General features: G+C 46.1%; 1 protein-coding gene across 1 annotated transcript in view; it reads left to right on the forward strand.

Moving 5' to 3' along the window:
- LOC115092784 (sialic acid synthase-like) overlaps nt 1-15469 on the forward strand; it is a 96068-nt gene that overhangs the window by 28578 nt on the left and 52021 nt on the right. The window contains exon 3 of the mRNA XM_029604101.1: nt 2179-2278. Within this exon, the coding sequence (XP_029459961.1) occupies nt 2179-2278 (100 nt within the window). The remainder of the gene's footprint in view (nt 1-2178; nt 2279-15469) is intronic.

Genomic DNA, 15469 nt, shown 5'->3' on the forward strand with positions numbered 1-15469 from the left:
TGGTGAAGTAAATGAAGTAGTTAAAGTTAAAAGGGCATTATTTAAAAGCAGAAAGCAGATTCAAATAATGACAATAGGATGGAGCATAAGCACTGGTAAGTTAGATATAAAACAGTAGTAAGACAGGCAAAGATAGAATTTTAGATGAAGCTTACCAGTGTGGCAAAAACTAATAATAGAACTTTTTCAAGTATATTTGAAGTAAAAAGTCTATGAGAAAGTCAGTTTGGCTACCAGATGACTGAGAGGTAAAAGGGATGCTCAGAGAGGCCAAGGAAATAGAGAAACTAAATGAATACCTGCGGTACTATCATAATCATATTGATCATACCTTGTAACAATAATGGAAGATTCATCCACTTTTCAAAATTATCCCCAGTCTTTAAGACTGATTGATCAATATTAACCTCTTGCATACTCTGAAGCCCCCTGGAGAAAATAATTCCTAATTATTTCGGCCATACTCAAGCTCCGAAAACCACTTCTCTCCCACTTCTTAATTAATAATAAGAATTCTGACCTGATCCGTTCACTTTATAAGCTGATGCTGCTCCAAAGTTAGAATTTCTTTTGAGAAAAGTATTTCAAATCTTCTATAGCCAAAAATAAATCATCTGCATATAATAGAATACTTTGTGCCCATGGGCCTGCCAGACAGTTTTCAAAGGGAAATATCATGCAGAGTTTCTCTTTGAAGATCTAGCAGCTGGCCACAGCCAGTGCTATGGGGATTCTTTACCCTAGGTACTTTGCAAGTTTAAAGTGCATGGAGTAAACCACACAAAAAATGAAATACCCTTGCATTCTTTAGGCACTGTACCCTAACCCTACTTCTGGGGCTGCCCTTTTTTTTTACCAATGGGGAGATGCATGCATGCTGTGAACAGCGCACACATTTTCCCCTGCATATGGGAGGAGAGGAGAACAATTTTCAGGTGTTTTTCCAAGGATAAACACATTTATCTGTGGAAAATGTGAAAAATTGCCTACATAACTTCAAATCACAATGAAAGATTTGTCTAACATTTTGTAGATTATTGTCACTCAGATTTAAGATATAGTCATTTATACTTAGAGAGAAGTTTTATTTTATTATGTGAGGAATAAGTAAAAATCATATTTAACTATGTATATCCTGGAGGAGAGGAGAGACAGAGGGCTACGATACAGACTTTGAAACACCTGAAAGGAATTAATGGTGCACAAAAGTAAAATCTTTTCTGCTGGAAAGGAAGTTGTAGAATTAGAGATCACAATATGAAACTTCAAGGTGATAGGAATGATGTCAGGAAATATTTCTTCATGGAAAGGGTGGTGGACACCTGAAATGGCCTCCCGGAAGATGTGGTGATGACAAGAATGGTAATGGAATTCAAAAGGCCGAAGGAACAAACACAGCGAATCCCTGCTGGCTAAAGAATGGAAATTGAAGAAACGAGGTAACCTCTGTTACACCTAAAGTTTATATTTCTGTTTGTGAGTAACCTGCACAGAAAGGCAGTTACTATCATTAACAGAAAGCTTGGGGGTAACCTACATGTAGCGGCAGTTATTACCCTAAAAAAAACTTGCTGGGCAGACTGGATGGACCATTTGGGTCTTTATCTGTCATCATTTACTATGTTACTAGGTTACTAAAGAGATCGTTGTGTTTATTAAGCAGTGAGAAGGGAAGGGAAGGATGTGTGGTTAGGTCAGAACATATTGCCTCCACAATTTAATATATACAATTGCAACCAAAAATGTGCATAGAAAAGCAATCCTTTAATTGACCTTTAGGATTTAAGAGCTGGTGTGTAGACTTCTCTAAATTCAGAGTAAATTGTAATTGGGAAGATGGTAGAAAAGGACCAACTGACCCTTCCAGTCTGCCCATTATTCTTATCCTCATTGCCATGGATACAGCATGAACACCTGTGGAATATTATTCCCGATCCTTGACAGTTTGTGTCGTCATCTTCCATTACACTCCATCCTCCTGTGTTGCTGAGCATGCAAGATCCTCCTTTTCAGTTTATACCTGGTATTCTTCTTTCCCACCCATTTCCAAGCACAAGGCACCACAATACTCCAAACAGCCACCAACACCAGTGTATCACCCAACGCCTGGACTCTTGGGTCCCTGAGGCCTTTCTGTTTAAAGATGTCCTTTTTTAACCTTATTTGTTTTTTTTACAGGCATCTGTAGACTTCCTACATGAACTGGATGTTCCATTTATTAAAGTTGCCTCTGCAGATGCTAACAATTTTCCATTCTTAGAAAAGACAGCAAGGAAAGGTGAGTAGTTTCCTGTGAAAGCTCAGGGCTACATTCAGAAATTCTTTTGTAACAATTTTGAAATTCTGTGGCAGAGTTACCTGAATTAGCATAAAATTAACATCATTCAATATGTAAAACTATTTTACATTATTACAATATGCTTTCCAACCTTTTTGGTGTATCTGGATAATTACTTTTATTCTTTTTTGCTTCTCTTACATTCTTTAATCCATTTCAGTTTTCACCTTCATTTTTTTTAACTTCTCATTGCTTTCTTTTCCCATTTTCTTCTGCTTTTCTTCTCCTCCCATACCATCTGTCACTATAGCCGGTCTTTTTACCTCCTAAAAGTGCCTTTTTTTGCCTTCCTCCACCCTTCTAATATTCTTTTCTCTCTTCTTCCCAGATTCTCTTCTCCCCTCTATCCCATGTGATCCCTCCTGTAGTTTTCCCCCTTTTAGTCTCTCAGTTCTCCCTCCCACTTACTGCTTTTCCTCTCATGTGGCCTCATCATCCAATCTCTCATACCTCCAAATCTTGGACCTCTTGTTTTCCCCCACCCCATCCTTGTTCATCTCTCCCTCTCTTTCCCCCATCCTCTCTCTCCATTCCCTCCATATCCCCTCTCTTTTTCACACCCTTTTCTCTCCATCCTCTTTCTTCTTCCCCTTTCCCTCCCCATTCTCTTTCTCTCCCCCCTCCCCTTTCCCACCAGTGTATGCATGTGACAGGGGCAGGGACAGAGGAAGAAAGCTGGCATGCATCACACCCCCCCCCCCCCCGCTAATCAGCACTGAATCTCAGGGTGACCACAACTCAAAAGTTCCTGGATATGATTGTGGAGAACGGGATACTTTCTTTGTAGTAAAGGATCAGCGAACTCTTGCATGACATGACAACACTATTCACTTTGCCACAATTTCATTTGTCTGTTGCCGAGCATCAGGTATCTCTGACAAGTCGTAGAGCTGCAGCTTCAAAACTGAGCAGGCACAGGACCCTGAGCCCATCTGTGGCTATGCCACTGGGTATTTCCCTGTTCCAGAGGGATTACAATCTATAAGGGGAGTGACTCATTTACTAAGCAGCAGTAATGCTAGCCTCAGGCATTCTTTTGCCCCATTGAGTGATGGACAAAGGGGCATCTGAGGCCAGCATTCCTTCACCAGACTGGGAGATCTAGGGATCATGCCTGACACTGCTGGACCATCAGAGATTTTAAGTAAGTGGTCAAAAGGTGGTTGGGGTCAGAGGGGAGGTTGGGGAAAAGAAGATCCAGGGATTGGGGACTCACTTTTTTGACACAATGAGGGCAGTGTTTGGGACTGGGGTTGGGGCTGGGACCAACAGAAGGCAAAATTTATTTTTATGTTTTTCAGGGTGCAGAAAGAGAAGGAATCTTGCTAGGCCTCAGAGATTTGAGCACTCTGGCCTGGGGAAGGGAGTCTGGGAGCTGCATGGCCCCTTTAAAAGAGAGTGGTCCTCTCCTTCCTGCCTCTTATCAACCTTGTTGAATTTTGACCAAAATTTATTGGCCAAAATTTTGACAGAGCGCCTGGCAGACATCTTACCATCCCTTATAGGAGTGGGCAAAGTAGGATTTGTTTTACCAACATGAGGATGGTGATAACTGCTATGGCACTCTAGTCAAATGGAAGACCCCTACTTAGTAGTTAGTTTTGATGCTGAAAAAGCATTTGATAGAGTAGAATGGGGGTATTTGTTCCACATTTTACAGTGTATGGAGATGTGAGGGTTTTATTACAATGGAATCCGACTACTCTATCAGGACCTGAGGGCCTCTATTTTGATAAATGGTTCTCACTTGGACATTTTTCGTGTCACTAGAGGTATTCGACTAGGTTGCCCTCTCTCCCCTCTTCTCTTTCTCTTGAATCTCGAACCACTGTTATTGTCTATCCAGATGACTGAGGAGGTCGGGGGAATACAGTTGGACTCTGGGAAGCAATTCGAGTTATTTAAATATGTAGCCTTTGCTGATGATATATTAGTCTTTTTTATGGACCCCAAACAGTCGCTGAATTCTTTGTTATCACTTTTTAATTCATTTGGAGTCTTTTCTGGATTGCGCCTGAATCAGGATAAATCAGAGGCATTGGCCTTCCCAGAGGCCCTTAAAGAGCGATGAGGGGAATCCTTTCCCTTGCAGTGGACTGGAGACTCTATCCGATATCTTGGTGTCTGTCTTTCTACTGATCTCACTACAATCTATGGTCTCAATATACCGGGTCTGTTAAAGCTTAACCAGGACAAGTTGCAAGCATGGCAGAATTTGCTGCTTTCCCTAGGGGGCCGAATTAACCTATTTAAAATGGTCGTTCTTCCCACATGGCTTCATGTTTTGCAGAACTTGCCGCTTCATGTCAAACATCAAGACCTGTTACGTCTTGATAGAGCCTTATGCCTTTTTATAGGGTGAGGCAAAAAATCATGCATCCCCCTAGTTTGGTTGAAAACAAGATGGGGGTTGGGAGGTTTGGGAGTTCCTGATCTTGCCAATTACAACTTAGTGGCCAACCTACATATTGTTCGTGAATGGCTTTTGGGGGACTCTCACTTTGTTAATATTTTGGCTGAAAAGACAATGGTGGCCCCCCTAGACCTGTGATATGTCCTGCAGGCACCTTCTGCCCGACTCCCACTTTCTTTATCGCACAATATAAGTTATTCTGTAAGAAATAAGATGCCTATGCCTTATTTGATCTAATTGTTTTCTGTCAACCGATGTGATATCTCGGATTGAATGTCGGTATATAAAAAAAAAAAATAGTTAATAAATATACTGATCTCACTTATAAGGAAGGCTTGGATGTACTTAACAAAGCGGATGGGATTGCCAAAGGTTTGCTCTTATTTGCTCCCTATTCTAGGCAACCTTGAGTTCACCCCTGGCTCTCAATCTGCTAGCTTTCGCACTTGGGGGTCTCGGGGAATTACACAACTAGGCCATTTGTTGGATGATGAGGGTAGAATCTTCACTTTCCCAGGTTTGAAAAGCTTATATGGGTTGAGTGATGTACATCTCTTTGCATATTTACAAATACAACACTATGTCCATACCCTACCAGTGACTTCCAGGCAGCCCGCAGTCTTTCACTTTTTAGATGCCCTTTTTCTGTTTGAAAAGTCACATCCCATATCCTTGTCCATTTACTACAAGAGTTTACACAAGCTTGTTAAGATAGACACTTGTTCCACCTTAAATGAGAGATGGAACAATGATGGGGCATTTATGATTATCGTATCTGTTCTTTATGCCTGTTTATAGCATAACTCAGCAACCTCTGTTAATATGTACTATAGGGAAATGCAGTACAAATTCCTTCAGAGAGCCTTTGTGTCCCCCCAAGTTGCATATCATTCTAAGCTCACATCCTCAGCCCTGTGTGAGCGTTGTGGTACATCAACTGGCACTTTACCCCATTCTTTTTGGGAATGCCCCTTTGTTAAGAAATTCTGGAGACGAGTTGTGGGCTATGTTGGTGATCTTTTAGATGTTCAAGTCTCCCTTTCTCAGAAGGTTTTGTTATTTGACTGCTTTCCCCCACTGCTGATTCGGGGCTTCGGGCCTCATTTGTTCTTAAAGAAAGAGTGCACCATGGGGAAAAAAAGTGATTCTTTTGTTTTTGAAAGGGAAAGTCGCTCCCACCTTTGGGGTTTGGCGTAGTCATTTACATCGTATGATGCAGATGGACAATATGATGTCACGTGGGACTCCTACTTTCAAGCATTGCCACATCGCTCCAGGAGTTTGGTTTTAAATGACTGACCTACAGGCCTATGTGAATAGTTTTTGAATGACTGTGGGCACAGCACTGCATATGCATAAGGACCTTTTTGGGGGGTGAGGGGGAGGGGATAAGAAACATTTTAAACAATTGTCTGTTTGTTACTATATGCAGTTACTTGGGGTTGCATAAGGAATCTGCACCCCAGGTCATGATTCTTTCTGATATTTAATAAAACAATATGAACTAAAAGAGAGCGGCCCTGGGATGTGGGGCTGCTGTTGCGCTATTTTTCCTTGTGGCATTTTCCCAGCAGTAAGCTCAGCAGCACATGGTTCGGAGAGAGGTATCTTTAAAGGATACTAATGATGCATTAGAATTAGGGCATCCTGACAGTGAGGTTCCAATAATTAGAAAAGTAGTCCAAGTGCCTGTAACTAAAAACTCACCTGAGCTAAAAAATTCTAACTTATCCCTATCAATTAAAAACCAGAATGAAAATACAAACAAAAAACAAACTTTGAAATGTTTGTATGCTAATGCCAGAAGTCTAAGAAGTAAGATGGGAGAATTAGAATGTATAGCAGTGAATGATGACATAGACTTAATTGGCATCTCAGAGACATGGTGGAAAGAGGATAACTAATGGGACAGTGCTATACCGGGGTACAAAATTATATCGCAATGACAGAGAGGAGCACTCGGGAGGAGGTGTGGCGCTTTATGTCCGGGATGGCATAGAGTCCAAAAGGATAACATCCTGCATGAGACTAAATACAAAATTGAATCTTTATGGGCAGAAATCCCTTGTGTGTCGGGGAAGACTATAGTGATAGGGGTATACTACCGTCCACCTGCTCAAGATGGTGAGACGGACAGTGAAATGCTAAGAGAAATTAGGGAAGCTAACCAAAACTGGTAGTGCAGTAATAATGGGAAACTTCAATTACCCCAATATTGACTGGGTAAATGTATCATCGGGTCACACTAGAGAGATAACGTTCCTGGATGGAATAAATGATAGCTTTATGGAGCAATTGGTTCAGGAACCGACGAGAGAGGGAGCAATTTTAGATCTAATTCTCAGTGGAGCACAGGACTTGGTGAGAGAGGTAACGGTGGTGGGGGCTGCTTGGCAATAGTGATCATAATATGATCAAATTTGATTTAATGACTGGAAGAGGAACAGTGTGCAAATCCAAGGCTCTCGTGCTAAACTTTCAAAAGGGAAACTAATAAAATGAGAAAAATTGTTAGAAAAAAACTGAAAGGAGCAGCTACAAAAGTAAAAAATGTCCAAGAGGCGTGGTCATTGTTAAAAAATAGCATTCTAGAAGCACAGTCCAGATGTATTCCACACATTAAGAAAGGTGGAAAGAAGGCAAAACGATTACCGGCATGGTTATAAGGGGAGGTGAAAGAAGCTATTTTAGCCAAAAGATCTTCATTCAAAAATTGGAAGAAGGATCCAACAGAAGAAAATAGGATAAAGCATAAACGTTGGCAAGTTAAATGTAAGACATTGATAAGACAGGCTAAGAGAGAATTTGAAAAGAAGTTGGCTGTAGAGGCAAAAACTCACAGTAAAAACTTTTAAAAATATATCCAAAGCAGAAAGCCTGTGAGGGAGTCAGATAGGAAAATTAGGACTTACCTGATAATTTTCATTCCTGTAGTACCAAGGATCAGTCCAGACTGCTGGGTTATGCCTCCCGTCCAGCAGATGGAGTCAGAGAGAAAACTGAAAAGGCACCACTGATATACCCTGGTGCGCCCCCCTGCGATCCTTCAGTATAATCCATAACAAAGCAGTATGAAAATTAGAAAACTATGGCAAACTCTGTGACTAGATCAAGATAAAGATGAAAAGTATGAACATGTGGAAAACGAGGAAACCATGCAGTCAACCATACAAAAAAGAACAAGTACCCGTAAAAACGGAACCCGAAAAAAGAACAACAGTTGCGGGACTTTATACTCTTCACTGATATGGGCGGGCGTCTGGACTGATCCTTGGTACTACAGGAATGAAAATTATCAGGTAAGTCCTAATTTTCCTTTCCCTGTACGTACCAGGATCAGTCCAGACTGCTGGGAAGTACCCAAGCTGCCCTAAACGGGGTGGGACCCTGACAGTCCCGCACGAAGCACACCACTGCCAAAGGAGTCCACCGTCGGAGCGCGCACATCCAAACGGTAATGTCTTGCAAAGGTGTGCAACGTCTTCCAAGTAGCCGCTCGGCAAATTTCCTGTGAGGAAATAAAACCACTTTCTGCCCAAGATGCCGCCTGGGAGCGCAGAGAATGAGCCTTAAGACCCTCCGGAACGGCGCGACCTTGGGAAATGTAAGTAGAAACAATCGCCTCTTTCAACCAGCGTGCTATCGTAGCTTTCGAAGGTTTATTCCCTTTCTTTGGACCACCCCACAAGACAAACAGATGATCAGACAACCGAAAAGGGTTGGTAACGTCCAGGTACCGCAAGAGCGTCCTTCGAACATCCAACTTGCGAAGTTCCGTTTGCCGCGACGCCTCAGCTCCGTCAACCGCAAAGGCCGGTAGGTCCACCGTCTGGTTGACGTGAAAGGCGGAAACTACCTTAGGCAAAAACGAGGGAACGGTACGTAGAGAAACCCCCGAATTAGAAATACGGAGAAAAGGTTCCCTACAAGACAACGCCTGAAGTTCCGAGATTCGGCGAGCCGAACAAATAGCGACGAGAAAAACAGTTTTGAGAGTGAGATCCTTGAGAGTAGCCCTTCGTAGGGGTTCAAACGGAGAAGTACAAAGACCCCGGAGAACCAAATTTAAACTCCAAGAAGGACAGATAGGTCGTACCGGGGGTCGCAAATGCTTAACTCCTTTTAAAAATCATGCAACGTCCGGATGCATGGCAATGGAAATTCCGTCAAGTTTACCGCGGTAACAGCCTAAGGCTGCCACCTGCCCACGCAGAGAATTATAAGATAAACCCTTCTTTAGACCCTCTTGCAAAAAAGTCAGAATATGAGACACCGTAGCCTTCCGCGACGGCACCTCCAGACCCTGACACCAGGAGTCAAAAACTCTTCATACCCTGACATAAGCAACCGAGGTAGAGGGTTTACGAGCCTGCAGAAGAGTAGTAATGACCGACTCCGGATATCCTTTCTTTCTCAATTGCCGCCTCTCATAAGCCAAGCCGCTAGACAAAAGCGATCGGCCTGGTCGAAAAATACTGGACCCTGCCGAAAGAGCCGAGGCAGATGCCCGAGACGCAAGGGGCCGTCCACCGCTAGATTGATGAGGTCGGCGAACCACGGCCTCCTTGGCCACTCCGGGGCTACGAGAACGACGGGTCCCGTGTGGGATTCTATTCGCCGCAATATTTTCCCCACCAACGGCCACGGTGGAAACACATACAGAAGAACGTGCGTGGGCCAGGGAAGAACTAGCGCGTCCACGCCCTCCGACCCATGTTCCCTTCTGCGACTGAAGAAGCGAGCTGCCTTGGCATTCAAACGAGTTGCCATGAGGTCCAACCGTGGAGTTCCCCACCGGCGGCAGATGAGTCTGAGTGCCTCGGGAGATAGTTCCCACTCTCCCGGATCTAGTCGTTGCCGGCTGAGATAGTCTGCTTGAACGTTGTCGACTCCTGCGATGTGAGACGCCGCAATCCGAGACAGGTGCTGCTCTGCCCACACCATCAATTGGCTGGCTTCGGTTGCCACCGGTAGACTCCGTGTACCGCCTTGCCGATTTATATACGCTACCGTGGTTGCGTTGTCGGACAAAACCCGAACTGCTCTGTCCCGAATCAAAGGCAGAAAATGTTGTAGCGCTAGGCGAACCGCCCTTGTTTCCAAACAATTGATAGACCACTTGGTTTGAGAAGGCGTCCAACGTCCCTGAGCGGACTGAGACTGACAGACTGCTCCCCAGCCCGTCAGACTGGCATCGGTCGTGACAATAATCCATTGGGGTGGCTCCAAATCGGTACCTTGGAGCAAGTGGACCGGATCCAACCACCACTGCAGACTGGTCCGTGCTGGGGGTAAGAGTGGCAAAGGTATCTGAAACTCTTCCGATTTGGGGTCCCAACGAGACAGAAGGGCCCTCTGTAGCGGCCGCATATGCGCAAAAGACCACGGAACCAAATCCAGAGTGGACGCCATATATCCAAGGACCTGTAAGTAATCCCATACCACTGGCAAGGAAAGGGCGAGGAGACGGCGAACGTGCGCCATCAGCCGCTCCATCCTTGCCAGTGGCAGGAAAACCTTCCCCACTTCGGTATCGAACAAGGCGCCCAGAAGTTCCAAATTCTGGGAGGGAATCAGATGGCTCTTGGGGTAATTGACTACCCACCCCAAGGAGTGGAGCCGATGGAGAACCGCCTGAATTGCGTCTTCGCAGAGATGGCGCGATTTCGCCCGAATGAGCCAGTCGTCCAAATAAGGGTGTACCAACACTCCGTCTCTCCGAAGACTCGCCGCCACGACCACCATTACCTTGGTGAACACTCTCGGAGCTGTCGCCAGACCGAACGGAAGAGCGCAGAACTGGAAATGAGATCCCAGGACCATAAAGCGCAGAAATCTTTGATGGAACTCTTGGATTCCTATGTGCAAGTAAGCCTCCGTGAGATCTAAGGAAGCCAAATACTCGCCTTTGTGTACCGCGGCGATGACCGAGCGCAGGGTCTCCATCCGAAACCGCGGTATGCGCAAAGCCCTGTTGACCCGCTTGAGATCCAGAATCGGCCGGAACGTGCCCTCCTTTTTGGGAACGATGAAATAGATGGAATAACGGCCTGTGCGCTGTTCGGCGGGCGGCACTGGCACTATTGCTCCCAGCTCCTGTAACCGCTCCAGGGTCTGAGCAATTCGTTGTTGCTTTACCAGAGAACCGCTGGGAGAGATTAGAAACAAATCGCGCAGGGGTTTTGCAAAATCTAAGGCGTATCCGTGAGAGATAATGTCGAGGACCCATTGGTCCGTGGTAATTGTGGCCCATTCCTCCCGAAAGTAAGAGAGTCATCCTCCGACCTCCGGGACGGAGGAATGGACCGGCGTCCCTTCATTGAGCCGCTTTAGAGGTGGTGAAGGTATGAGACGCCCCTGCGCGTGCCGGCCTTCTACCACGAAATGAAGGAATCCATGACTGGGAGCGCGTAGATGGCTGCCTTGTAGCAAAGGAGGAGCCCCTCCCCGATCGAAAACGTCGCTGCCCGCGAAATCGTCCGCGAAAAGTACCCGAAGGGCGAAAAAATCTAGGCCTCTCCTCTGGTAACTTGAACACCTTATTCTCCCCCAAAGACCGGATAAGGTCTTCTAACTCGGTGCCAAATAACAGTTTTCCCTGAAAGGGAAAGGAACCGAGTTGGGCCTTGGAGGAAGAATCTGCTGCCCAGTGACGCAGCCAGAGTAACCTCCGAGCCGACACTGCCGAAGACATAGACCGGGCCGAAGTGCGGAGGAGGTCATAGAAGGCATCTGCGGCGTAAGCCACCGCAGATTCTATGCGGTTTGCCTGCTCTGCTTCATCCGGAGGCAGATCCTGAGATGTCAACATCTGTTGTACCCAGCGAAGGGTAGCCCTTTGTACCATGCAACTGCAAACTGCCGCCCGTACTCCCAAGGCTGACACCTCAAAGATGCGTTTAAGCAACGTCTCCAACTTCCGATCTTGAAGATCCCTAAGGGCCGTACCCCCTGTTACGGGAATGGTGGTATGTTTTGCCATGGCAGTGACCGCCGAATCCACCCTTGGCACCCTAAGGAGCTCCAAGGATTCAGTAGGGAGAGGGTAAAGCTTATCCATAGCCCAGCTGACTCTAAGAGTTGCCTCCGGATTATCCCATTCCCGGGACACAAGCTGAAACAGTTTATTGTGAAAAGGAAAAGCATGCGCGGGAGTGCGGAGCCCATCCAATTCAAAATCCCCTGGCTGGGCATTTGAGTCTATCTGAGGTATTGGAATCTTTAGTTCCCTAAGGACATGAGTAATCAAAGGATCCAATTCCTCCTTATGAAATAACCGGAGAATCTGAGGATCATCTCCCTCAACCGGGTCAACAGGGTCCGTACCCCCCACGTCCGTATCAGGATCCGGAGGGGACGGAGCCTGTGAAAGGGGAACCGGAGCTGCAGGCTGTGGTTTTGGAGGGGGAGCCGGAGAAGCCTGCTGCGGAGGTTTAGGAGGAGCCGGAGCTGGATCCCCCAAGCCAAAGAGACCTGTAGAAACTCTTCCCTGTTTAGCTGGGCCAGGATTACCCTGATCCCATTCCGTTTCGGCTTCCATATACGCCTTATGGAGCAAAAGAACAAATTGTGAGGTAAAGGGATGAGGTCTTTTCAAGGAACCTCCTTTTGCTCCCCCAGGTGGCAAATCTGGCCCACGGGGGCTAAGGTCCGGCGGGGACAGAGGGGGGAGGTCCTCCCCTTCTTCGGAGGAAATCGCGTCGCCATCGAGCTCATTTAAAATGGCCGCCGAATTTTCCAAAATGGCCGCCGCCCCCGGAATCGGCAGCGAGGACTGCCGAGATCTGCCCGACGCTGCCCGTGCACCAGGCCAAGGGGAAGGGGAGCCCCCGGCCGCGGCTGGCCCCCGCGAGGAGCCCTCACCCCCGGGAAGACACCGGGAGCAAAGGCCCTCGCGGGAGAGCCGGCGGCCGTGATCCCCACACGCCGCACAAACAGTTCCTCGGGGCATTTTTTTTTTTTTAAGAAAATCCAAAAACGGCGCGAAAAACGGCGTGAAAAACGGCGCAAACAAGGGCTGGGTGACAAGCCACCCCTTCCGGAGACCACAGTGAGTAAAGCAGGCTGGGACCAAATTACCTCGTTTTGTTTTTTTTTTATTAAGAGCGCTGCCACCGGCAGCTAAGAAAACTACCTCACAAACAATTTATTTGTGGAGCCGGTAGGGGGTGTAGTGCACCCGGCTAAACTTTTTCTCCGAGGAATTAAACTTCTCAGGAGTCGGAGAGGGAGAGTGACCGGCCCACCGATTAATTCTCCCCTCCTCTCACTGGGTAGGCCTGAAAGAAACCCCGGGAAAAGGCTGTAGGGCAGTGCCCTGCCTTGCCTGCTACGGCTCCTATTAGCAGTACCAAATTAGCAGTACCTCATTAGGTACAAAATATTACCTTGATCCAGTCACAGGATTTCTCCTATATACTAATCAAACCTGATAGGGAAACCCCTTTACAATTCAATTTACAGGAGATCAGGACCGCAAGGTTATGCTCTCTCATCTGCTGGAGTCAGAGATATTCTGAAGGATCGCAGGGGGCGCACCAGGGTATATCAGTGGTGCCTTTTCAGTTTCTCTCTGACTCCATCTGCTGGACGGGAGGCATAACCCAGCAGTCTGGACTGATCCTGGTACGTACAGGGAAGGACCGTTAGATGATCGAGGGGTTAAAGGGGCACTTAGAGAAGATAAGGCCATCGTGGAAAGATTAAATGATTTCTTTGCTTTGGTGTTTACTGAAGAGGATGTTGGGGAGGTACCCGTAATGGAGAAGGTTTTCATGGGTAATGATTCAGATGGACTGAATCAAATCACGGTGAACCTAGAAGATGTGGTAGGCCTGATTGACAAACTGAAGAGTAGTAAATCACCTGGAGCAGATGGTATACACCCCAGAGTTCTGAAGGAACTAAAAAATGAAATTTCAGATCTATTAGTAAAAATTTGTAACTTATCATTAAAATCATCCATTTTACCTGAAGACTGGAGGATAGCAAATGTAACCCCAATATTTAGAAAGGGCTCCAGGGGCGATCTGGGAAACTACAGACCGGTTAGCCTGACTTCAGTGCCAGGAAAAATAGTGGAAAGTGTTCTAAACATCAAAATCACAGAACATATAGAAAGACATGGTTTAATGGAACAAACTCAGCATGGCTTTACCCAGGGCAAGTCTTGCCTCACAAATCTGCTTCACTTTTTTGAAGGAGTTAATAAACATGTGGATAAAGATGAACCGGTAGATATAGTATACTTGGATTTTCAGAAGGCGTTTGACAAAGTTCCTCATGAGAGGCTTCTAGGAAAAGTAAAAAGTCATGGGATAGATGGCGATGTCCTTTCATGGATTGCAAACTGGCTAAAAGACAGGAAACAGAGAGTAGGCTTAAATGAACAATTTTGTCAGTGGAAGGGAGTGGACTGTGGAGTGCCTCAGGGATCTGTATTGGGACCCTTACTTTTCAATATATTTATAAATGATCTGGAAAGAAATATGACGAGTGAGATAATCAAATTTGCAGATGACACAAAATTGTTCAGAGTAGTTAAATCACAAGCAGATTGTGATAAATTGCAGGAAGACCTTGTGAGACTGGAAAATTGGGCATCCAAATGGCAGGTGAAATTTAATGTGGATAAGTGCAAGGTGATGCATATAGGGAAAAATAACCCATACTATAATTACACAATGTTGGGTTCCTTATTAGGTGCTACAACTCAAGAAAGAGATCTAGGTGTCATAGTGGATAACACATTGAAATTGTCGGTTCAGTGTGCTGCGGCAGTCAAAAAAGCAAACAGAATGTTGGGAATTATTAGAAAGGGAATGGTGAATAAAACGGAAAATGTCATAATGCCTCTGTATCGCTCCATGGTGAGACCGCACCTTGAATACTGTGTATAATTCTGGTCGCCGCATCTAAAAAAAGATATAATTGCGATGGAGAAGGTACAGAGAAGGGCTACCAAAATGATAAGGGGAATGGAACAACTCCCCTATGAGGAAAGACTAAAGAGGTTAGGACTTTTCAGCTTGGAGAAGAGACGACTGAGGGGAGATATGATAGAGATGTTTAAAATCATGAGAGGTCTAGAATGGGTAGATGTGAATCGGTTATTTACTCTTTCAGATAGTAGAAAGACTAGGGGGCACTCCATGAAGTTAGCATGGGCCACATTTAAAACTAATCGGAGAAAGTTCTTTTTTCCTCAACCCACAATTAAACTCTGGAATTTGTTGCCAGAGGATGTGGTTAGTGCAGTTAGTATAGCTGTGTTTAAAAAAGGATTGGATAGGTTCTTGGAGGAGAAGTCCATTACCTGCTATTAAGTTCACTTAGGGGCGGATTTTAAAAGCCCTGCTCGCGTAAATCCGCCCGGATTTACGCGAGCAGGGCCTTGCGCGCCGGCGCGCCTATTTTCCATAGGCCTGCTGGCGTGCGCAGAGCCCCGGGACTCGCGTAAGTCCCAGGGTTTTTTGTCGGGGGCGGGGCCGATCGACGCGGCGTTTTGGGGGCAGGATGCGGCGTTTCGGGGGCGGGCCCGGGGGCGTGTCTCCGCCCTCCGGAACCGACCCCGGGTTGCATCTCGGCACGCCAGCGGCCTGCTGCCGCGTGTGGATTTACGTCTCCCTCCGGGAGGCGTAAATCCGTGGACAAAGGTAGGGGGGGGGTTTAGATAGGGCCGGGGGGGGGGGTGGGTTAGGTAGAGGAAGGGAGGGGAA

The sequence above is a fragment of the Rhinatrema bivittatum genome, chromosome 1 (genome assembly GCF_901001135.1).
Source record: "Rhinatrema bivittatum chromosome 1, aRhiBiv1.1, whole genome shotgun sequence".
Classification (NCBI taxonomy): domain Eukaryota; kingdom Metazoa; phylum Chordata; class Amphibia; order Gymnophiona; family Rhinatrematidae; genus Rhinatrema; species Rhinatrema bivittatum.